The following is a 25481-nucleotide window of genomic DNA, read 5'->3' as shown; positions in this document are numbered from 1 at the left end:
TTTTGAGCATGTACATTTATAAAATGTTGAATATTCGATCAAGTAAAAGCATAATTTTTAAATATTTTTTTAATTCACATTGTTTATTCTTGTATATTATCATTTAAACATTTTGCATGCTTATCATTTTCAAATCAGTGTTCATTTTTAAATTAGTTGTGATCATTTTATCAAATTACTTACTATTTTCATTTTCAACATACAACAATGAGGAAATTTAAACCGTGCAGGTCAAATATTGTATTTAAATCATATTTCATAGATACAATCAAAACTATCATAACTCAAGACTACATCAAAAGAAAGATTCAAGACTGAAGATATATAGAAAAATAAGAGGATGATTTGTACCAGTATCTTGTAATTCAAATACAATTTTACATAGGCAATGGCTAAATGTTCGTTTTTTTTTTGGTAAATATGTTATTTGACATGTTTTCATTGCACCTTATATGTAAATATAATGTTCAATGTAATAACCCAATAATACAATAACTATGTTCATTTTAAATTAGTAAATACTCATTTCACAATCAGTAATGTTCATTTCTAAATTGGTTGACAAAATGAGGATTTCCAAATAATTAGATAAACGTCCATCTTCGAAAGAGTAGATAAATGTTAATTTCCAAATAAATAAATAAATGTAAATTTCCAAAATAGTAAATGTTCATTTTCAAATAAATAAATAAATAAATGTTCATTTCCAGAATAGTAAATGTTCATTTCCAAATAAATAAATTAACTAGCTTTTGAGCCCGTTCGTAACATTGTGGTTTATTTTGTTCATTTCCTCTTTGATGACAACAAAATACGTGATATTTTTGTGTATCAATTGACGTTCATGTCCTTATCCCTATTTGAATAAGAAAATAAAGAAACATTACACTCAATTTGACGTTTGTACTACAGAAGTACATGGGGAAAATCTTTTCTTTGGAGCTTAAATTATCAATACTTTTTTGTGGTGAAGGAGGGTCAAGACCATAAAAGGAACCTAAATAATAAGTCTCTTTTACTTAGTTTCTTGATCAAGCTTCTTTGTAATTGCGTGACGGTTCGGTACTTTTATGCCATATTATTAAAAAAAAATCTAAATTATTTACGCACTCCTATATTTTTTTTTTATTGTCCTTGCCATTGCCATTGTCCTGAACAATTGTATCATCAGGCTTAGGAAGTAAAAAAGCTGTCAAGCCAAGTCCCCAACCAACAATAGTAAACCAATATCGAAGAAGAGACTTAATAGTTGTTCTGAGTTTGAAATGCTCAATGCCAAAAGGAATGCAGATTTGAAATAGCGGTATGTCAGAAAGTATATCCCAGTAAATGGATTTGCTACATAAGTCGTAACATCATCCCCAATAGCCCTACTATATGCCAAAAACGTTGATAAAATATTGCGTGTATACCGTTTGGATCAGGTGCTTTACAAATTGCAAAGGTGCATTTGTTGTAGACTTGTAGGGCCGACTATATCTCGCCTTTGAAAATGGACGTTGAAGCTCAACATTAACTTAAGGGGAAATAACTTTTGTGACATGCTTTAGCACTTCCTGCGAATCATCATGGAACAATAAAGGTAAATAATTGCATATAAATTTTTGTTACAATATCCTCTAATTATCCTCCACTGTTTGCCAATCGTCATCACCATCAAACAACCCTTTAATAGTATTCCAAGCCTTCCTTTGCGAGGTCTTCTGGTGAAATTAACTCGTGTCCATATCTCTATCTCGCACCCCAAAAACTCTAGAGCATAGGGACCAGTACACCTCATATTTTATTTTGAGTTCAAGTCTTTTAAAATGTCGCTAACAGGACATCTATTCTCGAAATTGCACCAATATGCAATTTTAAATTTTCCTTCTTGATTAGATGTAATAGCAAGAGCATACATGTAATACCTCGTATTTTTATAATAATTATAAATATATTTTATTATATTTATAAAGAATTTTATGATTTTTAGAATTTATTTCGCATTTAAATATTATTTAAATGTATTTTAATTAATTAGAATATTTATTATTTTAATTAATTACGAAACGAATTTAATTTTCGAGTCGGGAAATTTAATGGGTCGCAAGTAATTTTAAAAGGTTTGGGTTTTTAAATAAAAGTCCAACTCGTTTTATTAATCGAGCCCAATCAAAAGAATTTGATTCTAAGCTCTAGGCTTGCCCAAACATTTATTTGCTAAGCCCAATGTCAAATTCCCAAGCCTATCCCACAAGGGATTTGATAGCCTATAAATAGGACTCTCCTCATTAAATGATCCCCTTGTTTTTCATTAAAGTCTTTCCTCTTTTCTTGCCCCACACTCTTTCTCTCTCCTCTCCTTATGCCCGACTCACCCTCACCCGCACAGCACACGAGCACTCGTCGTACCTCGCGTGCTGCTGTGCCGTGCCATCGCTGCCCACACTCGCCCTCGCCTTCGCAGCACTCGCCCATCCAGAGTGCCCCTGCTGCTGCTGCGTGCTATTTGCTGTTGCTGTGTGCGCTGCTCGCCCAGCCACACGCAATACCTCTTGCTCGCTCGCTCTCTTTCCCGCGCCCCTCGTCCCTCTCGTGCAGCACTGCTGCGCGCGCGCTGCTGCCCTGCTCTTCGCCCTTGTCCACGCGCGCACACACACGAGTGGTGTGTGTGCGTGTGTGTTCTTGCTCGTTCGTTCAATTCTTTCGCCCAATCACAATTAATTCGTGGTTGTTCCGTGCTATAGGTCGGATTGGTATAATTCTCTTCTTCCTTACCTGTTCTATTTCAATTCCGTATTTTAAATTATATTATTATTATTGTTTTGAATAATTAAAATGCTAGGAATCGGCTGTGAATACCGTATTGTGAGGATTTATATGTTTTAATTCTTGAGGCGTGTTTTAATTATTAAAGTATGAATTTTCAAATTTGTTTATAAAGGCTTGATTTTTAATGGTGTTACATTGATTTTATTGAGAAATTCAAGTTAGGGTTTTAACCTAGACCTAATGGGTCAATTGATTAGCATAATTAGGTGATTAATTTAATTATGATAATCAATTATATTTTCAGATTTATAAATAGGTTTAAAGTGTTGATTTTTATTGATTTTAAGGGTGGAAAAAGTATGTTTTCATACTAGGGATTAGTTTTGCAAATTGAGACGATTATTTTATTAAAGAACGATTGAATTTTTATTATTATCAAGGTTTTATATTTCATAAAGTTGCTGGAAATTTAATGAACATGGAAATAATTAAGGTTTCATTATTTTGATGATAGGAGGTGATTTCTAAGTGAGTGATCGTGTTTGCAAAGTGGCCCCTACGCTTAGATATTCAAGGTACGTACAGGTCTAGGGCGACCACATTATTTGTCAAGGGACATTACATGATTGTTATTGATGTGAATTATATTATGTGAACTTGGTGGATTCATGTTTGATTTGGTGAACGATCATGTGAATGAAGGAAATAATGCCCTTGGTCCAAGTATGCATTCTATGTTAAGTCTAATAAATGCGGTTCAGTATTAATTAACAAGTTAATAATTCAGTGAGATCAAGTGAGCTGAATGCCTAGCTAGAGGCCGCTTCAGTTCAAGTGGAATTAATGATATTAATCCACAGCTTACTCTTGACTGAACCCGTAGGGTCACACAAATAGTACGTAAACGGATCAAGTATTTAATGGCATTAAATACTCCATCTATGAATATTCGGAACCGACGGATCTTGGTTTCAGTGGGAGCTAAGATCGTCACAGGCAAGAAATGAATACTCCGGAAACGATGATATTGCCGGAAACGGAAATATGGATCGTATCGGAAATATAAATATTATCTAAGTCGTAGATGTTGCCAGAAACGGAAACATGGTACGTATCGGAAAATATTATCGGAAATGGAAATATTGCCAGAATCGGAAATATTGCCGGAAACGGAAATATTGTCAGAATCGGAAATATTACCGGAATCGGAAAATAATTCCGGAAACGGAAATATTAAATATTTGTTCGAAACGGAAATTAATTCCGGAATCGGAAATATTAAATATTGTTCGTATCGGAAATGAATTCCGGAATCGGAAAATTTAATCGGAAGCGCATCGTACGAATAAGCATCGGACGAGGCCTGCCGGACGAGGCCCAGCACGAAGCCAGGCCATCGCCCAGCAAGCCAAGCGCGCCGCACAAACAGCCACGCCAGGCCCAGCGCAAGGCCAGGCCCAGCAGGCTGCGCAGCGCGCACAGCGCGCACAGCACGCGCAGCGCGCAGCGCGCGCGGGCGCTGCGTGGGCTGCTGCTCGCGCGCACGCATGGGGGCCCATCGTGGCTGCCGTGCGTGTGTGTGCAAGTGTTTGTGTTCGTGAACGTTTCCTAAAACATGCAGAGTTCGGTTAATGATTAAATTCCTAATTCTATTTGATAAATTAATTAAATTAGAGTTCTTGTAGGATTCTAGGTTTAATTAATTTGTATCTGAATAGGATTTCGATTCCCTTTCCATACCCCTATAAATATGAGGCTAGGGCTCACAATTTATAACAAGTTTCAAAGTATTCAAAAAGTTAGTTTTTTTTTTGAGAGAAAATTAAAACACACATCTTGCTCATAAAAGTGCCGAAATTTTCTAGTACCTTAAGGGCGATTCTAGTTGGTCAATCTTAAGGCGGATCCGGACGTGCTGTGGACTATCTACGGAGGGACGACACTTGGAGTCCTAAAGACTTGTTCTTGTTCGGTTCGGGCGCAGCTAGGGAGGGCACGCAACAAAGAGTATGCATCTAAATTATGCTATATGATTATGTGTAAATAATATGTTGTCCTGGGTTAATGGTTGTTTCCGCATGATCTATGTAATGTCATATGTATCATAACCTAACAGTGAATTATTATTATTGGAATTATTGATTTGTTGATTGAACAAGCATGTTGGGAATATTGTGAGTATGGATTTCATTGTCAATCATGTTGTTCAATATTTATTCATGTATGGTTTGTTTCACATGCAAGGGATGAACTATTTATTGTTATACTATTGTACGGGATGTCTAGCATACTTTTGAGCCAATTATTCGTACCTCGTTGTACTATTTATTTTACCACATGTGAAGGGTTAGCTCACGTAAGTCACCGCACATGTAGGGTTCAGTTGGGAATATTTTATATGAAATGAATTAGGATTTTTCGTGCAAGGGCACAACCCTCATGTTAATAGGCATGATGTGGAATCTCACCTTTTGTGAGAAGGAACTTGGTAGTAATGTCACTACGTCTTGATTTATTGATCACAAGTCCTAAAGGATTAAAATGAGATTGTTTTGGTTGTCGTTTACTAATTGTATGTATGTATGTATTTATGTATGTATGTATGTATGTATGTATGTATGTATGTGTGTTCGAGTCTCGAGTTCACCATTAATAAAATATTAATAAACGTAAAGTGCAACCAGAACAAGCTTCAAAACTCTTGGAACGTATATACCTTGAGTATGAACAATGGGGGGAGACTTGCCGGAAAGCTTGATCTCCTACTAATGATACAAGACGTTGTTTCATTTAATTTATGCGCTAGAATTTCGTCGGTATGGCCTGACACTCGGTATGGTCCGATATTCATTATATCATTTATTATGGTGTTTGGTGGGCTCCCAACACCCTTCCTTTATGGAATATTCTTTTGGCCCGTTCGAAGTTTATTCTAATTAAATTGTGAGGCAAGAGTCGAGTCTTGTATTCATGATTTGTTTGTTAATTAGTAAATGGCTTTTGCATTTTGATTAGTACTTTAGTGAGTGATGCATGTTTATAGTTTTATTTCACTCTAGCCTTATAAGTACTCAGCTTTTGCTGACTACGTGCTTTGTGTCTTTTGGTCATGGTCTTCGCCTTAATAACCCTATGATGATCCATCATTGCACTTGCATTGTTGGGGAGTAGATTAATTTAGTAGGTTGGTAGATCAAAGTACGATCGAAATCATGTAGCTTGGGATGGTTGAGAGACTTGCATTCTTCTGTGCTTTGAAACTATTTTAAATTATATTTTAATCATGTTTTGGGTTTGTTGGATTTTTAATACTTTGGTTTTTGGGCCGTTATGGTTCCAACTTGTAGGAGGCCTCAATAATTATTATTTATGATGGTTTGAAAGTTAGTTAACATTCATTTTCGCTGCGTAATTCTGGTACTAGCCTTAACCGTTATCACGATGGCGGTAATACTTTAGTAATTCCTTTATTTTAACTTGGAAAATGGTTTAATAAAAGCAAGGAATTATTAGGGTGTTACAATATATTTCTACAAACTCAATAAACAAAGAAGAGAAATGAGGTCATATTTCCGAGGGGCTTCACAAATCCAACACACCTAAGGACCTATATCTCAAAATAAATAATTTTAAAAAGTAAAGAAAAAAAAAACAGAGAGTAAATTATCCATGAAAAAAAGGAAAAAGAAATTCACTATGAGATTCATAAAAGAAAAGATGAAGACACAATGTATTAGCAAAGTTGTTGAAATAATATCACAATTAGACATGCATTTGAATTAATTCACCTTATCAAATACATTAAGTGGTAGTAGAAATCCACATTCTTCAACCAATTATTATTGCAGAAGCTGCCAAAATTGCTTAAACTTCAACCAACATAAAAATCTCAAAATTGCAGAAATCACTTTTGTAAGAAATCGAAAATCGGCAAATATATGAAGAAGAAACCCTGATAATTGGTTGATGGAAGAATGAGTAACTGATGAAATGATTAAAGAAGGTATTAAACTTTTTTTGAGGAATTTAATTAGCAAACTAAATAGGGGTTGAATGAAACGTTTAGTGTGACAATTTAATACAGTGCTTGGAAGTTGGAACGTTGTATTGAACTTTATGAAATTGGAGGAATTAAAGAAATTATGGAGTATGAATCAGTAATGGGAAGATGAAGCGATATTAAAGAAAACAGGGGAGATGAAAGTTTGCTAGGTTTTCATGTTTTTTTTATAATAATTAAAGGGGAGAGTATTAGAGTAAGACATGTGAAACTTGTGGAGTTGTGGTTATGTGTCAATTATGGAGTTGTGGTTATACTTTTTAAATACTAGTTATAGATTTTGTGTCATTCCCTTTACCCTTTCTTACCGTCAAACTTCCTCCCCACACCCGTTTCTTCTTTTCCTCTACTCTAAGGCCACCTTGATCACGTCACCTCACATTATTCCACCACCTCTCGATCCAACGACCACATCCACCAGAATCATCTACCTTCCTAACCCTCCACCTCCAACCACCAAGATAGATATCTTACCCAACTATCACGAATTTTACACCATCAACAAAAATATCCTAACCAACCCAACTGCAATCAAAATCCCCACCATTCGGCGACAAAAATCTCACTCTGATCCACCAACAACCGAATGAGCTACACTCTTAATAACCCACACAATCACCCGTAAAAATTTCCCAGCTACCACGAAACCAACAACTATAATCCTCTCACATGTATCTCTTAATAATATCTTCTTCAAATGACTGATGAAGTAATTTTACCTTGCTCTTTATTTTTTTCTCTCTCCTGCAATATTACATCTTTTTGCAAGGGGGTATTATGTATACTTTTTTTTGATAGTCGAAAGGATTGTATGTTTATTCTACTTTTAATAATAAATTATAAAATGTATGGTTTAATCATTTAACTAAGTACCTACTTATTTATTAAATTGATTAAATATACTTTAAATGAATACTTAAAAAAAAAATGGTGTTCTATGTATTAGATTGATTAGAATTATTTTTCAATTATTTCATAATATTTAATAATTTGCGTCGAAATAGTAAGTCATTATATTTATGTTATTCAAATTTCCTTTCAAAAGATAAACAACCTGATTTCCCCCCTTATTTATTGGTGTGTATATTCCATTCATTTATTGGTAGTTTGAATTCTCACTCCGATCCACCAACGTCCGAATGAGCTATACACTCTTAATAACCCACACAATTACCCGCAAAATCTCCCAGGTATCACGAAGCCAACAACCATCATCCTCGCACATGTATCTCATAATAATATCTTCTTCAAATGACTGATGAAGGGGAGCTGATTCTTCCATGGAAGAAAAAGTATTCTGCCAAGGAAATTGTGAATTTACTTATTTGTCCCCTTTTAATTCGAGTCACGCGCTGAAGGGAGCTTCACCCAAAGCTTCTTTGTCTTATTTTTTTTTATAGAAAGCAAATATAATATTTATTATTCTATTTTTTTTTAGCAACATCATTATTCTATTTATTCGGAGTAGTTCCTATAATCATTACTCCACAAGAGTTTGATTGGCATTACTCTAAAAGCCTACAACTGTGTATTTACAAGGTTTAGATTTTATAACACCATGCATAAGAACTATGGAGTACGTTGTACGCTATATTTAGTTTGAGTGCCTAAAGTTTGATTTCTTCAGGTAGTGAGTACTTTTTCTTTTTTGCGCGATGAGCAACAAGGGCAATACAAATTATAAAAGAGAACGAGGATTTAAATCTGAGACCTATCCTGTATAAAGTCTCAATTTTAACCACTAAGTCAAAATATCATTGATAAATATACGGAGAAATTAAAGTAGTACTTCAGACATTTTAATGTCAGGTTTGTTTAACTAATATACAACCTTTTTCTATAGGCAAAAATATCTGTCGACAATCGAATATCGTAATTTATATATCAAAGTTATGGCACAATTATTCTTTGTTGATACTTATCGTTGTATATTTCTTCCAACTTGAAAGGAAATCAAATTAAAATTTCTATAAAATAATTAAAACATACTACAATACTTATTGTTCATATCTAATACGAAACATAAAATTATTAAACATGAGTTGGATGATTGGAAAAATCAAAAGAACAAAGCATAAGGACACCATCAATATCATACAAGCTACGTTCGTAGTCTCAACAGTCTTGTTGCTTCTATTGTATGTCTATATGTCCCGGTGAGTTTTCTCATATCGATCACCTGTACAAAAAAAAAAGGGCATGTGTAAAGGGAATGTTAGAACATATATTATAAAAAAAACTAGAAATAAAAAGTATACGGAGAACTACAAGTATTGTACGGATATTATAAAAATCCAACTTACATTAACACTTCCGTCTAGTCAAGAGATGGAGCTTGAAAAACTGGTATGCTCAAATCAACTTCATTCACAGATGCTTCTCCGACATTTTGGGTATTTTGGCTTTTCCAAATTGCTTCAACTATTTCGAACTGGGAAGAATCTCTTCTAGTTGAACTTGAACCCTTTCCTTTCTTTGATTTTGTCGTTCTACTCCTTTTGCGAGTTTGTAAAACCGGCTCGCTAATTAATGGCTCTTCCATATTTAGTAACTGATATATTTTCTTCTTTACTTCCGCCTTTTGAAAAGTAGGTCATTGTTGATATGTCACGTACAACTTATCAAGTAACTCTTTCATTTCATCTTCAATATCACATGTATTATCTTCATTGATTTCAGTAAAGAATTGTGTATCAATCCTCCATTGATTATTTATAAGGTGTAAAGGCAAAGTACCTTCCTTCCAATCATTCATCATATGTGCACAAGGTAGTCCCATTGTTGCTACAAAACTACCCGTACAAAATGGTTTCAAAGTTCCCAAGCTAGCCATCTCATATTGTTTGTATACCTTCTTCAAAGCAAATATGGACACATGAGTCATAAGATCCTTGAAATAAGGAACATTATACTTGTGGGGAACTCGAAGTCTTTCACTTTCCAATTGTGTTTTAATCTTTTGAAACTCATTGTCTATTGCAAGACATATTTTGTTCTTTACTTGTCGAACATTTTCGGTTGAGACATACAAGTATTTTTTGAGTTTTGAATGGGCACCTTCAGCCCTTGAAGAAGCACGATTCCCAAAGTGCAAATATTGTTCTGTCCAAACACTCACAAATTTATGTTTCACAGGAATCCATGTGCTAGCTATATATTTTATGATGTCATTATTTTCTTTGTATAAAAGTTGCAAAAACAACCAGCTTTCTTCAAATTGTTCTTCAGTTTCTGCATATACCATTGCATTCCACATAGACATAAACACATCCCAATCTTCTGTTTCCTTGAAATATCCTTTGCATTTGACAACTATATTTTTTTGGATGTGCCAAACACATAATAGATGAGTGGTTTCGGGAAATACAATATTTATAGCATTTATTAACGCCAATTCCCGATCAGTAACAATGACTTGTGGTTGACAATTTAATCCTAACATACTACTAAAATTTTTCAAAGCCCAAACATAGTCTTCTTCTTTCTCACTTCGTAAAAAAACAAAGGCAGCATAAAATGACTTGTTCAAACTTGTCATTCCAATAATGTCAAGTAATGGCATGCCGTACTTATTAGTCTTATAAGTGCAATCCATCACAAATACAGTGGAATATCTTTTAGCTAGCATGATTGATCTTGGGTGAGCGAAAAACACATGGGTTAAATGACCTCTATCGTCTTTCACATAAGTAAATGTGAAATCTCCTTGTTCAAGTTCTTCAAAGAGAGCTTGAATTAGAGAACGATTGCCCAAACTCTCTTTCTGAATTTTGGATTTCAAATTGTATATCGTTCGAGCTACAGCTTGAAGATTAGGGTTCTTTTGTCGCAATGAGGAAATAATTTGGCGTGGTTGAATTCCGGCCAATGACATTTTTTCAATGTCTTTTATTTCTTCCTTGGTCAGACAACGAGATGAAGGATGACCAGACATGTCTTCTGAAGGGTCATGATTATGATTATTATTTTTTATCTCTAATCTCCAAAAATTTCTCCTCCAACCAGTTTCCCTTGAAGTTCAAAGGGACAATTTATAAGTCGGGTACAAGTTATCTTTTTTCTATTGTCTATGGAAATTTTTCCCCTATTGCGATACTTACCACCTATATCACAACAAAGCACAACATATTTATCCTTCTTAGAGTCTCTGATAGATAATCCATACCCTTTTGCCGCATAAAATTGTCTTGCTTTTTGAATAAGTTCTTCACGATTGTGAAACTTCTCATGAAATAATGTTTCTACTTCATCCATCTTGACCCTATACGTCAAATAAAATCATTTAAATAAATTGTGCCGATAACGCTACACTTACACCAACATTAAAACATAATTTAATATAATTTCTAATATTAATTCTGATGAATCATATCAAATATAAAAATAATTTAATTTGGTTTAGTTTTAAAATAATATCAATTGGTTATATTCTCCCAAATGCATTCATCATGTACAAACTAATTAAAAGGGTGTTTATAAAGTGCATGTATTCAATTTTATGCATTAAAAAAACAGAAAGAAACAAAGATGCTGTAAAATAATTGATCGAATGAATATAGTGCGACGGTAACAGACAATCATACCTTGTTAATTGCAAGTCCGGAGATCTATGTTTATGCGCACTAACTTTGCTGTGATAAATATTGTGCTAGTAGCTTTTAGGGTTGAAAAAGATAAAAGTTAACAGTCTACATCCTTTCATGTGGACTCCTTAATATATATGGGAACTATAAAATAGAATAATAAATATTATATTTGCTTTCTATAAAAAAAATAAGACAAAGAAGCTTTGGGTGAAGCTCCCTTCAGCGCGTGACTCGAATTAAAAGGGGACAAATAAGTAAATTCACAATTTCCTTGGCAGAATACTTTTTCTTCCGTGGAAAAATCAGCTCCCCTGATGAAGTAATTTTACCTTGCTCCTTATTTTTTACGCTCTCCTAAAATATTACATCTTTTTCCAGAGGGTGTTATGTTTACTTTTTTTTGATAGTCGAAAGGATTGTATGTTTATTTTATTTTTTAATAATAAATTATAAAATGTATGGTTTAATCATTTGACTGAAGTATCTACTTTTTTTTAAAAAAATTGATTAATTATACGTTAAATGAATAATTAAAAAAAATGACGTTATATGTGTTAGATTGATTGAAATTATTTTTCAATTATTTCATAATAATTAATAATTTGTGTCGAAATAGTAAGTTATTATATTTATGTTATTCAAATTTCTTTTCAAAAGATAAACAACCTGATTTTTTTTATTTTTCTTTTATTTTTCCTTATTTATTGGTACTCCGTATATATATATATATATATATATATATATATATATATATATATATATATATATATATATATATATATATATATATATCATTTAATACAATATTTTTTATTTCTTTTTTTGTCAATGGTTATTTTCTTATTATGGGTAGATTGAATTCTCCTCTTTTTTCCCCTTTTTTTCCCCTTATTTATTGCTTAATTGATGCATGATTGAAGTTGTGATTGATTGGTTTCCTTTTGATGGAGTATGACGTGACAATTGACGTGGCATATGTGAAAAGAGAGGATTTAGTGTTTGGAGGCCTCACATTCTGCTTTAATAATATAGATATTTGTTTCCAAAATAGTAAATGTTTATTTTTATACCCGTATATTAATGTTCATTTTAAACAATACGAAACGGCATTGTTTTGAATAGGGTATAGACAGCTCTGGCTGTAAATAGGTACAACCACACATTACTCAGTTTTTAATATCTTTTTGAAAATAGCGGCATAGCGGCATAGCGCAGCAGTGAGGCCCAGACTGAAATGGGTAATACAAAATCAACCAAGCCCATATTCCAATTACTACCCGCCTTGCAAACATCTGACATCATCAGACTAGTCAACTATCAGTCTACCACTACCCCCTCTTAAAAATCTCGGTTAGGGTTTTAGTATTGGTTTGGCCTCTCTCCAGTTCTGCGAAAGAGACAACAATGGCGAAGAACAGAAACAAAAAGAAGAATGCCGATAAAGCTCCAATGGATACCACCGAAACAACCGTCACCGATTTACCTCAAGGTACATCTTTCATCCAAAATTATTTCAAATTTTCGAAATTGAGCTTAATTTTGCATAATATTTTAGGGTTTTTCATTTTCTGAAGTATAATATTGCGAATTTTAATCATTTGGCAGCTATGGATACATCGGAATCAGCAGCTAGGGTGTCCAATTCTCTTACCAGGTTCAATTCTCACAAATTTAACTTTATCCCGTTAATTTTTCTGCTTGCAAAGTCACTTGTTTATGTGAACACTGAACTACCATGTTAAAATTGTGAGATTAGGGGCGTTTAAATTGGATTAGTATCAATTGTCGCGTTCAAGTGATCATGCCTGTAAATTGGATTGGTAGCTAATTTGCACGTTCCACTGAACAGCCTTGTAAATTGAATTAGTAGCAATTATTTCGTTAAAATGAACAAGCATATAAATTGGATTAGTAGCAATTAATTTCTAGTTCTTCACCGTAATAATCTGGTTTGTGGAACAATTGCGGGAAGTCTAATTGACTCTCCCCAGCGCATCAAATGTAACTTTCAAGTTTTTAGCTTGATTTTATCATGATTTCCTGGTGTCCCTTTGTTAGCTAAATAATGAATTGGAACGACTTAGCTGGATAATGCGTATGTACGAACTGAACCAATTGTCGTGCCGTGGCCGGACCACTGCTCTAAAAGACAATTCCGCGCTACCTCCGATGCAGTAGAACGCTTGCGGTTGCCCTCTAGGGTTTATATGACACCAAGGATTGTGTGCACTCACAAGCCTCGGTTGGAGACCAGAATATTTGCCCAGGAAATACAAGAACAGTGTTTAGAATTGAGAGAGAATAATAGAGAATGTTTTCTGATCGTGTGTTTATGGAAAAACCGAAATGAGGTATTTATAGAGAAGCTGCAACAGCCATAAACGGCTAGTAGTGGAGTAGTGGGAGGTTACACGATTTACTGAGAGATTAATGGGTAGTTAAAACGGTCATTAAGAGGGGTTAATGGGGCAGTTACGGGATTAGTGGTTTGATTAATTCTCTGCCCGTTGGAATTAATTAAACCCTTCACTGACCAAAAAGAAAGACCCGGACCACGAAACCCACCCCACGCCCGCGAACCACATTCGCCAAGGCCCAAGGCCCAAGGCCCATGGCCCACGGCCCGGCCCGCGCGCGCGTGTGTGTGTTGTGTGTCCACCCCTGCCACTCACATGCTTTCTTAAACAAATGATTCCCTCAAGTCCCTAAATATAAACATTGAATATGGTTTGTGTTTTTCCTATGTGGGACTTTTCATATTCCCACATTTTCCCACTTCCCACTCATTTTCTTTTGTATTTCTCACAAGGATTTCTAACAATCCCCCATAGGTCCGAAGATGAGAAGAAAGAGAAAGATATAAAAGTATTGAATTTCTCGGCAAAACAAACAATTGAATAGGTGTCAATGTCTTGCGACTTGAATTAACACTTAGTGACATTCAAGTTAGAATCTCTTTCCTACCAAGTGACTTTCGCTTTGAACTTAATAGGAGGTTAGAAACTCATTACTCAAAGCACATAATTGAACATGTATGATATTCTGAATCTCCGCCAATAAATGTGACGCATTATACTGGCCATACGTCCATAACCTGGATGCTCATAGGTGCTCTAGAGAATAGCCCATGCAATTCTCATAGGAAGCGGCCTCACTTCCACACCTAAGTAGGTGAATCCCATCAAGTGTGAGCTACATCACACCACCAAAAATATGGATATGAGTTCATTAAGAGCCGTATGCTCAACCTCGTTCAATAATAGCAAGCACATCATAAACATCTAAGGGATGGACAAAAAATAAAATTTGTGCTTCTGAATTATTATATGATGTTCCCCTTTGAACTCATGGTGAGTAGGAGTTTATTACCTTACAGTTCATCCAATGGGCCTCAAGCCCATCCCCTCCGACGTTTCCAAAACTAGTTTCTTACATAGGCCTTTCGTTAACGGATCCGCGATGTTCTTTTCGGACCTGACATAGTCCAGTGATATCACTCCACTTGACAGCAATTCTTTGACAGCCTTGTGCCTCAAACAAATGTGTCTTTTCTTCCCATTGTAGGCTTGGTTGTTTGCCACGGCAATAGCAGATTGCGAATCACAATGAAGTGCAACCGAGGGAGCTGGCTTCCCCCACAGTGGAATATCTGCAAGCACGTTCCTCAACCATTCTGCCTCATGACCTGCCAATTCAAGAGCAATAAACTCAGATTCCATAGTAGACATAGCAATACAAGATTGCTTACAGGATTTCCAAGAAACAGCTCCACCCCCTAGGGTGAAGACATAACCACTAGTGGAGTTGACTTCATCATTTCCGGATACCCAGTTGGCATCACAATAGCCCTCCAATGCTCCTGGAAACTTGGAGTAGTGCAATCCCCAATCCATGGTGCCCCTTAGGTACCTAAGCAATCGCCTTAAAGCACCCCAATGCTCATTGCTTGGGTTATGAGTGTACCTGCTCAATCTACTTACAGAATAGGCAATGTCAGGTCTAGTATAGTTCATGAGAAACATAACACTACCAATAATTTTAGCATACTCAGATTGACAAACAGGATCACCTTTGTTTTTCTTTAAATGAATGCTTATATCATAAGGGGTCTTGATTGGACCGACATCAAATGAATCAAACTTTTTAAGAAGCTTTTCTACATAGTGAGCTTGGCTGAGACAGATGCCATTTGGAGTTCTAATAATTTTCACTCCCAAAATCACATCTGCCTCACCCATATCTTTCATTTCAAATTTTGAACTCAAAAATTCTTTTGTTTCATTCACTCGATCCAAATCAGTACCACAAATTAGCATATCATCCACATAAAGACAAATAATCACACAACCAGAAGAATCATGTTTATAATAAACGCAAGAATCACCTTCATTTACATGATAGCTATTACTAGTCATTGTCTTGTCAAACTTGTCATGCCATTGCTTAGGCGCTTGCTTAAGCCCATACAATGACTTGACCAGTTTACAAACTTTGTTTTCTTCACCTGGAACAACAAAACCTTCAGGCTGAACCATATAAATCTCTTCATCTAAATTACCATTCAAAAATGCAGTTTTCACATCCATTTGATGCACAACAAGATCATGAATGCATGCAAGAGCAATTAAGGTTCTAATGGTTGCAATTTTAGTTACAGGAGAGTATGTATCAAAATAATCAATGCCATGTTTTTGAGTAAAACCCCTTACCACAATCCTGACCTTATACTTGTCAATGGATCCACATGATTTCAACTTTTTCCTAAAAATCCACTTACAGGTGATGGGTTTACAACCTCTAGGCAGATCAACCAATTCCCAAGTATTATTACTTAGGATTGACTGAAGCTCGCTATCAATGGCCCCTTTCCAGAAAACTGCATCAACCGACCTCATTGCCTCTTCATAGGTTCTAGGGTCGTCTTCTAGAATAAATACATACACAAAATCATCAGTAATCAAGAAAGCTTCAGTTAGGAAAGCAGTAACAAAATCATTACCATAACTTGTTTCCTTTCTTGCCCTTTTGCTTCTCCTTGGTTCTAAATCAGACTCATTATTATTAGTGGAACAAGGAGCAATGGGTAAAGCATTAGAAGTGGTAGAGGATGGTACGTCATTACTGATGCAAGAGATCTTTAAAGGAAAAGTGTTTTCAAAATTTTTTCAGCATCTCTTGCTTCAATAATGTTACCACTTGCATAAGAGTTGTTAGCACCCTTAACTAAAAAACGATAAGCAGAACTTTGATAAGCATAACCAATAAAGATAGAATCAACCGTTTTGGGACCAATCTTGTCCCTTTTGAAACTAGGTAAGGCAACCTTTGCTAAACACCCCCACACTTTTAAGTATTTCAGGCTTGGAGTTCGACCTTTCCATAGCTCATATGGGGTCTTGTCCAGCTTCTTGTGAGGCACCCTGTTCAAAACATGACAAGCAGAGAGAATAGCTTCCCCCCACATATTATCAGGAAGCCCAGAACTAATAAGCATTGAATTCTTCATATTTTTTAAAGGTCTATTTTTCCTCTCAGCAATCCTGTTTTGTTCGGGTGTGTAAGGAGCTGTTGTTTCGTGAACTATACCATTCTGTTCACAAAACGCCTTAAGAGTGTTAGGGTCATACTCACCCCCCCTATCACTCCTAAGTCTCTTGATTTTCCTGTCTAGCTGGTTTTCAATTTCAGCCTTGTACTTGAGGAACATCTCCTCGGCCTCATCCTTAGACCTGAGAAGATAAACCATGGTGAATCTAGAGCAGTCATCAACAAAAGTAATGTAATATCTTTTACCACCCCTGCTTTCATAGTTTTTAAAATCCCCCGAGTCACTATGAACAAGTTCTAGTACTTCTGTCTGTCTATCTATTGATTTAAAGGGTTTCTTTGCAAATTTTGCTTCAACACATACTTCACATTTTGCAAAATCAGTTTTAGAAAAGCTTGGAATCATGTTCATTTGTTTAAGTCTTTTAATTGAAGTAATATTAACATGACCTAATCTAGCATGCCATAAATCAATAGACTCAGCAATATAAGCAGAAGAAGTACTAGCTTTCTTATTCATAATTTCAATGGAAACATCAAGAGTAAACAACCCCCATTACAAAAACCCTTTCCCACAAATTCCCCATTGTGAGTGATAACTAGTCTATCAGAATCAAAGGACAATTTCAAACGAGCTTTCATAAGTAAACTATCAGAAATTAAGTTCCTACGCATTTCTGGAACATGCAAAACATTAGTTAAAGTGAGTGTTTTTCCAGAAGTGAGAGTGAGAATGATCTTCCCTTTGCCTTGAACAGTTGCAGAAGCAGAGTTACCCATGAATACATTTTCACCATCAGTCTTCTCGTAGGAAGTGAACATTTCTTTGTCGGTGCAGATGTGTCTGGTTGCTCCTGTATCAACTATCCATTCAGCAACATCACCTGCCAGATTAGCTTCTGAAACAACAGCAATAAAATTGTTAGGATCAACAACTGCTTCAACAAGTTGAGCTTGATTCTGATCTGGCTTCTTCTTGACCCTTCAATCCCTGGACTTGTGACCAGCCTTCCCACATTCAAAACAGTTACCCTTAAACTTATACTTCTGGATTTTCCCTTGAGGCTTGAACTAACTGCCCTTCCCCTTAAACTTATCAGAATAGAAGTTGCCCTTAGGTTCAACCAGATTAGCTTTAGCAGAACCAGAAAATACAGATTGGCCTTTATCCTTAATACGGTTCTCCTCCTCAATTTTTAGGTGACCTACGAGTTCCTCTAGGGTGAGGTCTTTCTTCTTATGCATTAACTGGTTTCTAAAACCTTTCCATGAGGGTGGCAGTTTCTCAATTAAAACAATGGCAAGAGTTATATCACAAATACTCAATCCCTCGGCAGCCATAGCAATACAGATATTTTCATTAGCATGAATTTGATCAATAATGGGTTTATCATCCTCAACTTGAAAGCCTAACCACTTACTAACACAGTAACGTTTAGTACCAGCACCATTAGTTCCATACTTTTTCTCTAAACCATCCCAAATTTCCCTAGCATGATTATAGCCCATATAAATATCAAGCAAAGCATTCGACATATGATGCAACAACAATCCCTTACAGGTTCTATCATCCTTAGCAAACTTAACCTCAAAATCATGCAATTCATCATCATTATCAGGTTTCACAACATCAGAAATAACATACGCAACATCAATTTGCTCCAAATAAAATCTCATCCTAACAGCCCAACGTTTATAATTTTTCCCATCAAGAGGTTCCAATTTCGACATATCAGGAATAAGAAATTTCGACATATTCATAGCCATAACAGAATAATTGTCTTTTAGATTGTTAGCTAAATAATGAATTGGAACGACTTAGCTGGATAATGCGTATGTACGAACTGAACCAATTGTCGTGCCGTGACCGGACCACTGCTCTAAAAGACAATTCCGCGCTACCTCCGATGCAGTAGAACGCTTGCGGTTGCCCTCCAGGGTTTACACGACACCAAGGATTGTGTGCACTCACAAGCCTCGGTTGGAGACCAGAATATTTTCCCAGAAAATACAAGAACAGTGTTTAGAATTGAGAGAGAATAATAGAGAATGCTTTCTGATTGTGTGTTTATGGAAAAACCGAAATGAGGTATTTATAGAGAAGCTGCAACAGCCATAAACGGCTAGTAGTGGAGTAGTGGGAGGTTACACGATTTACTGGGAGATTAATGGGTAGTTAAAACGGTCATTAAGAGGGGTTAATGGGGCAGTTACGGGATTAGTGGTTTGATTAATTCTCTGCCAGTGGGAATTAATTAAACCCTTCACTGACCAAAAAGAAAGACCCGGACCACAAAACCCACCCCACGCCCGCGAACCGCATTTGCCAAGGCCCATGGCCCATGGCCCACGGCCCGGCCCCCGCGCGCGCGTGTGTGTTATGTGGCATGGGCCGGCCCGCGCGCGCGCGCGTGTGTGTTGTGTGTCCACCCATGCCACTCACATGCTTTCTTAAACAAATGATTCCCTCAAGTCCCCAAATATAAACATTGAATATGGTTTGTGTTTTTCCCATGTGGGAATTTTCATATTCCCACATTTTCCCACTTCCCACTCATTTTCTTTTGTATTTCTCTCAAGGATTTCCAACACCCTTGTGGTAGTTGGTGTCATTCCCGAGCTATCTACTTTACTTGATGTAAGCGAGGTACTTCTGGGAACTCGGAACCTAATGTTTTGCTATATTAGGATTTAGGAAGGTATTAGCTTTTGTTGAACATCCCAAAATAGTGTATGTGGCGATTGATTTTATGGCACAAATATATTCTGTATTCATCATTGAATATGTGTGGAAGTGCTAGCTAGGAAGGGTTTTCTAGGTTTGACTATTAGTACCTTGTATCGTGCATTGGTGTGCATAAAATAGTGTCAAGATCAGAGTTTTCGTAACTGCTAGCTAGTAGTAATTTGGTTTTTGTTGGATACCGTAGCGAGGCTAGTTATCCCAGTTGAGGTGTTATGAGGTTATTAGAGTTTGGTTTGCTGGATAGTGTATCTGTTGCAGATTGTTTTGGTTATAACTTATAAGTGATCACTCCTTTCCTTACTAGCTTAGCAAATATACTGTCTTTTAATGTCTGGCTACTACTGTCACTTTGTTAGTATTTTCTTCATTCAATAGATCTGGATTTTTATTAAGGATGCATCATTTAATGCACTATATTCATTGATCAGATGATCACATTACTAGTCACATATTGTATTCTAATTTCAAATAATTCCAATGTAAGTTTCATCATATGGGTGTTTAAGAATAGAAAGTTTGCCATCTGTTTTGAACAGTATAGTCTGGCACTATTTTCCTCTTTGGGGTTTTAGAATAAGCTATTGATGGAGCCGTGTGGTTTTAAACTCCATAGATTCTTTAGCGGTGGATCTAAATTAGGCATTAAAAGTGTTGGAAGTGTTATTTGACATGATCGGTAATTCAGTATGCTTGTGACTACTGATTGGTGGACTTTGGTTGCAACTTTAAATTGTGAGTAGTAATAAGAAGCTGGAGTTCGGACTAAGGTACAGCTATATAGGCTTAAATTTTTTAATTCAATTGTTAAATGTTCAAGAGACATGGCCAGTTGATGTCTGTTAGTCTGAAGTAGTATGGTTGTAAACTTGTAATTAACTTGAATGCAATCATTCTTTCATTTTTGCCGGCCTGCTGGTTGTGAAGCTTCAACTGTTGATCAAGTATGATCGCAAAATTTGAGAATTCCTTGTTGGAAATTTCAGTGTTGCTCATTTACCTGCTGAAGCGTTTACCAATCAATGTATAATTCCGATATATTCCTGACAAATTAAAAAAATAATACTCCGTAATAAAAAGTTAAGATTGCTCTATAACGAACCTGGTAATTGTTTCTTGATTTACGGTTATATCTGTTACTCTGTCAGCACTCAAGCAACTTATTCTTAACATATTTTAATCCTTGATATCATCATTGCAGGAAGGTAAAGGGGATTCAAATGAAGAGTTCAAAGAATGTGAGAAAGAAGAAAGCTATTGAAAAAGCGATTGCAAAGGATGAGAAGCATTTGGAAAAAGCTACGAAGCTTGAAACAAAGAGAATGAGAGTTCATTCTGCAAAGTCCCTGTATGACTGACTTGCTAGATATTATACATGGACGTCTTACAAAAAACATGAGCTCGAAATACACAATGTCATCTCATTTCGCCATTTGCACTGGCCAAATTATATGCGCTACAATTTTGGGCGAAGTCGGGTATACATTGATATAGGAACCTAGATTTTTGTCCGAATCCAAGGGATCCGATTTACTGTATAGTAATCGTTATAGCATGAACTTGTTGCAAAGTTTCATCGCTGTTTAGAGCAAGTTTGATTCCTTTTAACGAGGGGTAATGTTGCATTTTTTTTTACTATACGATCTAGATATACTTCTCTTTGACTATTTCATGGAACATGTCTGTATTTTCAATTTTAGGTGCAATTGTTTCTACGTTCAGTGTACTTGATTATCAGCAAAGATCAATTACTTAAATAGTTAAATGTTACTTCATAGTTATTAGGGTAGGGGAAGGGAAAAGGAAATAGAATAAGAAGGGGAATCAAGGAGAATGGAATGAGAGTCCTTTGTTTAAGAATGGTGTTTGGTTTTTCCATTATTCGCCCCAGTAATTTAACTGAAATAATAAATAAAATATTAAATAATATTTAATAAATAATGAATAAATGAATAATGAAACTCTCTTCAGTTCTTGTTTATTAGTCCCTTTTTCGTATTGAGATTTTTATTAGTCTTTTTTAGAATTTTTCCTTATTTATTCAACAATTTTTTTTTCCTTTTACCCTTATAATACAATTGTAATTCTCTTTTATCCCAAATAAATGAGAGGGGTTCCTTCATTTTCTAATTTAACAACACTAAACACTCCAACAAACCCGTATTTTCTTAATTTTTTCTCTCTCATAGTCACATGGGTGAGATTTTTTAGATATTTACATGCAAGGTATCCTTTTAGTGGATTGTTCAATATTTAATAGGCAAATTTGCCAAAAACAACCTTTTATAACCATTTTATTTGCTAAAAACAACATTTTATAATTTATTTTTGCAAAAACAGACCTAAAAGTAAAAATAATTTGCAAAAGACAACTTTTTCCCATTTTCAGGCGTTGACCTCAAATTTTCCGGCTTGACTCTCATGTGCAGGGCACGTGCCTTCGATTTTCATTAAGTGCACCATTTTCCCTCCGTTTTCCTGACATATAAAGGGGAAGACTTAAAACCTTAAAAAAAAAAAATCTGAGAAAACCTTTCAATATCTCTGTCGCCATTAATGTAGCTCCACCATCAATGAAGCTTCATTGAATGCGGTAAGTCATCCTCATTCAAACGTCACCTCACTCAACTACTTAAATTGAAGTGTTTTTTTTTTTTTTTTTTTTTTCATTTTTGGGTTAAATTTTCTGACTTTTCTCTCACAGTCATTTTCTGTTTTTGGCTCTGTTCTTTGCTGCTCTTTTGTACTCTAATGGCGGCCAATAAAGGAAAGAAGAAGACATCAACATCAAGGAAAAGGAAGAGGAAAACGACAGAGTTGATCAATTTTGGGAATTACAGACTCATACAGAAACCTAGGTAATTTTCAATATTTTAACCCTAAAATTTCGATTTTAATTAAATACTTAGGGATTTCTGATTAATTAAGTAGGATTATTGAATTATTTAGTGCATAATCGAATTGTGAAACCAATGTGTTAGTGTGTTTACCTTAAAACAGTAAATTGGAATTTGTGATGGTGACTGTTGGATTTTGTGTTGTTGAATGTGGTTATGTTTAGATTAAAATGAAGTAATTGAATGAGTAGTTTGTTTTTGTGTGTGTCATCAGGTTTAACGGTAGGATAAACGTAAATTACACTTGGTATATATTGATGGAGCCTGTCACAATTAGGTTGTTTCACGGGGGTCAATTTGTAACGAACAATAATAAAACAACTTATGAAAGGGGTGATAATCCTAAGGCGGGGATGGCATTGCATACAAATGTTGAGGAAGTGTGCTATTTTGAGTTTTGTGATTGGATTAAGAGGGAATTGGGGTACGATGAAGTGGGTCAAATATGGTTTAGGAGGCGTGGTTGTAGCTTAAATGAGAATGGTAGGAAAGAAATTAAGAGTGATGCTGAGATTCCTGAGTTTTTGAGCGCACTCGAAAAAGACAGCTCGTACCAATTATATGTGGTACATGTTGAGAAGGGGGTTGATTTGAGGAGTAAGTTTCCTTCACATGTGAGGTGGTATAGTGAGAGTGAGTCTGAGACTGATGAGGGCAATGGAGGAGGGACTAATTCCTTTAGTGGTGACTCAACAAGGGGGGCCCATAAGTTGTCCAAATAAGCAGTACAGTCAGCAGTCTAGTCACCAAAAGCAGTCAAAACCCTAATTCTAGTCAACACTCACAACACTTGAGCAACTTGCCTCCCACCACAAATCTGTCAAATACACTCCCTGCATCAATTCTTTCCAGAAAAAACCCACCCCTCTGTAGACGCCTACTTTTGTCCCCATTCCCGAAAGGGAAGGTTCGATGATGAGAACATAAATCTCCACTTGGCAACGCATCTCCTATAAAATAACGAATCTCAATCACCCTTTCATTTCAGCCAAAGCTGCTATTTATAGAAACCTGCTAAGAATAGTAACTGCCGTAAAAGGTAGTTGTTAAAAGTGGAAAAATCATAAAAGATAGAAACCTGTCAGAATTAGGTGTTGCACTCCAACATAAATCCTAAAAGAGATAGAATTTACAAAGGAATTCTATTCCTGGTATAATTCTATTCCTGGTATAATTCGAAAATAAGAGTTACGTATTAATTAAATTCCTAACGAACCTAGAGTTCGTAACGGGCCCAGACGCATTCCGTCATAAGTTAATACGCACTAAAAGACTCGGATAAATCTCCCAAAAGCTCCATGTTCTAAGAGTCCAAATCTGACAAGAACTCGGCCCAGATCCCATTTTCAACGCCTGGATCTGGGCGCCGAAATCTTCGGCGCCCAGCCCTGGGCGCTGAAAGTGCCTGGGGCCGTTTTATCTTCGGATTCTTTTTGGATTCGTATCTTAAAATCTATCTTTCCACACACTCTTTTCCTATAAATACAGCCTAAAACCAACGTGAAAATAACACACAATTCCATAATCTGAGTATTGACTCTAGCCTTAAGTCTAAGCCTCACGCTGCGAAATTGATCCGGCGTTCTGTCGCAATCGACCCAAAAGTCGAACAGAATGCATCCTGCCCCTTGTAGCTTGATGAATTAAGCCTAAATACTGGAACATTGCTTGGAAACCCGAGATTCGCTAAATAAAAGGAGAAATAGCAAAGCCAAGTGGTTAGTTTTCTGAGAACCACAACGCACCTCTCAAGGGTGCGTTGTAATGTGTCCCTCATATGATTTAATCGCTTTCATCACCCTTTTATAAAATTGTCAAACTATTAATTTGATTGATCTATCATGCCTAATAAGATAATACCCTGGACAATTGAATTATCATGCTAGGTACCTTAAATCAATCTAAATAAGATAATCATGATCAATTTAGTATTATGTGTTGCATATTGCTACAATCAATTCAGAATAGTTTAATAGTTTAACGCATGTCCCTTCAATTATTTATGCTGAGCTAGTAAGGATAACCTGCCTCTGGAGGATTATCGATGAGCACTCCTCTCGGTAGTTACAGTCCCCTGAACTCTCAATCTTTGCCATGCGGGTGTACGTTAAGCGATCCCCACACCAGGGATCACAAGGGAACCTATGGCCGTCGTGGTCGAACATAATGGCACTCCCTTTATGTCACGATAACCGGGTTTTGTCAGTTTTTCTCATTGTCGTTAAAAACTGAATGACGACTCCTATATTACTAGTCGATTGGGTGTAAACTCACAGGAAATCCGATTACACGTGATCTGACAACGTCACGCCCACGAGGGACGAGGTCACGCATTAGCCTCGTGCTTTTTCGACCCCCTCACAGTGGCGACTTCACTGGGGACGTTAATGAAATACTCGTGCTCGTAAGTAATCAAAATAGCCGAAGGGTGAAACGATCCTACCCCGCGTTTATTTCCCTATCAAGTTGGGACGACCTGAAAATCAGCATATTAATGTGAACGGACAGAACCGCATAACGAATCTTGGCTCCCTTGGCATGTTTCATCTCGCGAGTTGGGAATAAGGATACCCATCGCCACACGGGGGGTGCATACGCTTCGAATGTTGTCCACTCGACACTTTCTGTAGTAGTACACCTATCCCAAACCAAATCGCTCGCCCACTAGGTCCCTCTCGTTGGTGCGTGCCCCCTTGGCTTACATCGTGATTGGCCTCTTGGGACGAAATTCGCTCGTGAATGCACTTCCCCGACCGGGGCATGTGTTGGACCGACGATAGAGGAGGTACCAAGCCGACACAAATATTACCCATAGAAGCCTATCATAAACTACGTGACATATTATTTTGCTTCATGTTGTAATGTTAGTTATGTTAGGTTATGATACATATGACAAT

The 25481-nt window shown here is 36.1% G+C and overlaps 2 protein-coding genes across 2 annotated transcripts; one reads left to right on the top strand and one right to left on the bottom strand.

Moving 5' to 3' along the window:
* Positions 1–9404: 9404 nt before the first annotated feature.
* On the bottom strand, positions 9405–10745 carry LOC110779048 (protein FAR1-RELATED SEQUENCE 5-like). Its single transcript, XM_021983579.2, has one exon. The coding sequence runs from the start codon at positions 10743–10745 to the stop codon at positions 9405–9407; it is 1341 nt and encodes a 446-aa protein (XP_021839271.2).
* A 1970-nt stretch (positions 10746–12715) lies between these two features.
* On the top strand, positions 12716–21402 carry LOC110779047 (uncharacterized). Its single transcript, XM_021983578.2, has 3 exons — positions 12716–12886; positions 13003–13051; positions 20889–21402. The coding sequence occupies exons 1-3, from the start codon at positions 12802–12804 to the stop codon at positions 21043–21045; spliced, it is 291 nt and encodes a 96-aa protein (XP_021839270.1). The 5' UTR covers positions 12716–12801; the 3' UTR covers positions 21046–21402.
* Positions 21403–25481: the final 4079 nt, after the last annotated feature.

Source organism: Spinacia oleracea, chromosome 4, assembly GCF_020520425.1.
Source record: "Spinacia oleracea cultivar Varoflay chromosome 4, BTI_SOV_V1, whole genome shotgun sequence".
NCBI lineage: Eukaryota > Viridiplantae > Streptophyta > Magnoliopsida > Caryophyllales > Amaranthaceae > Spinacia > Spinacia oleracea.
The sequence above is the reverse complement of the archived record's forward strand: the minus strand, read 5'-3'. Positions and strand labels throughout refer to the sequence as shown.

Bases quoted from the DNA above. Each gene is read 5' to 3' on its own strand.
- LOC110779047 (XM_021983578.2), top strand. From the start codon at position 12,802: ATGGCGAAGAACAGAAACAAAAAGAAGAATGCCGATAAAGCTCCAATG. The intron at 12,887-13,002 runs GTACATCTTTCA...ATCATTTGGCAG, and splicing joins CGTCACCGATTTACCTCAAG to CTATGGATACATCGGAATCA. The intron at 13,052-20,888 runs GTTCAATTCTCA...TCATCATTGCAG, and splicing joins GTGTCCAATTCTCTTACCAG to GAAGGTAAAGGGGATTCAAA.
- LOC110779048 (XM_021983579.2), bottom strand. From the start codon at position 10,745: ATGTCTGGTCATCCTTCATCTCGTTGTCTGACCAAGGAAGAAATAAAA.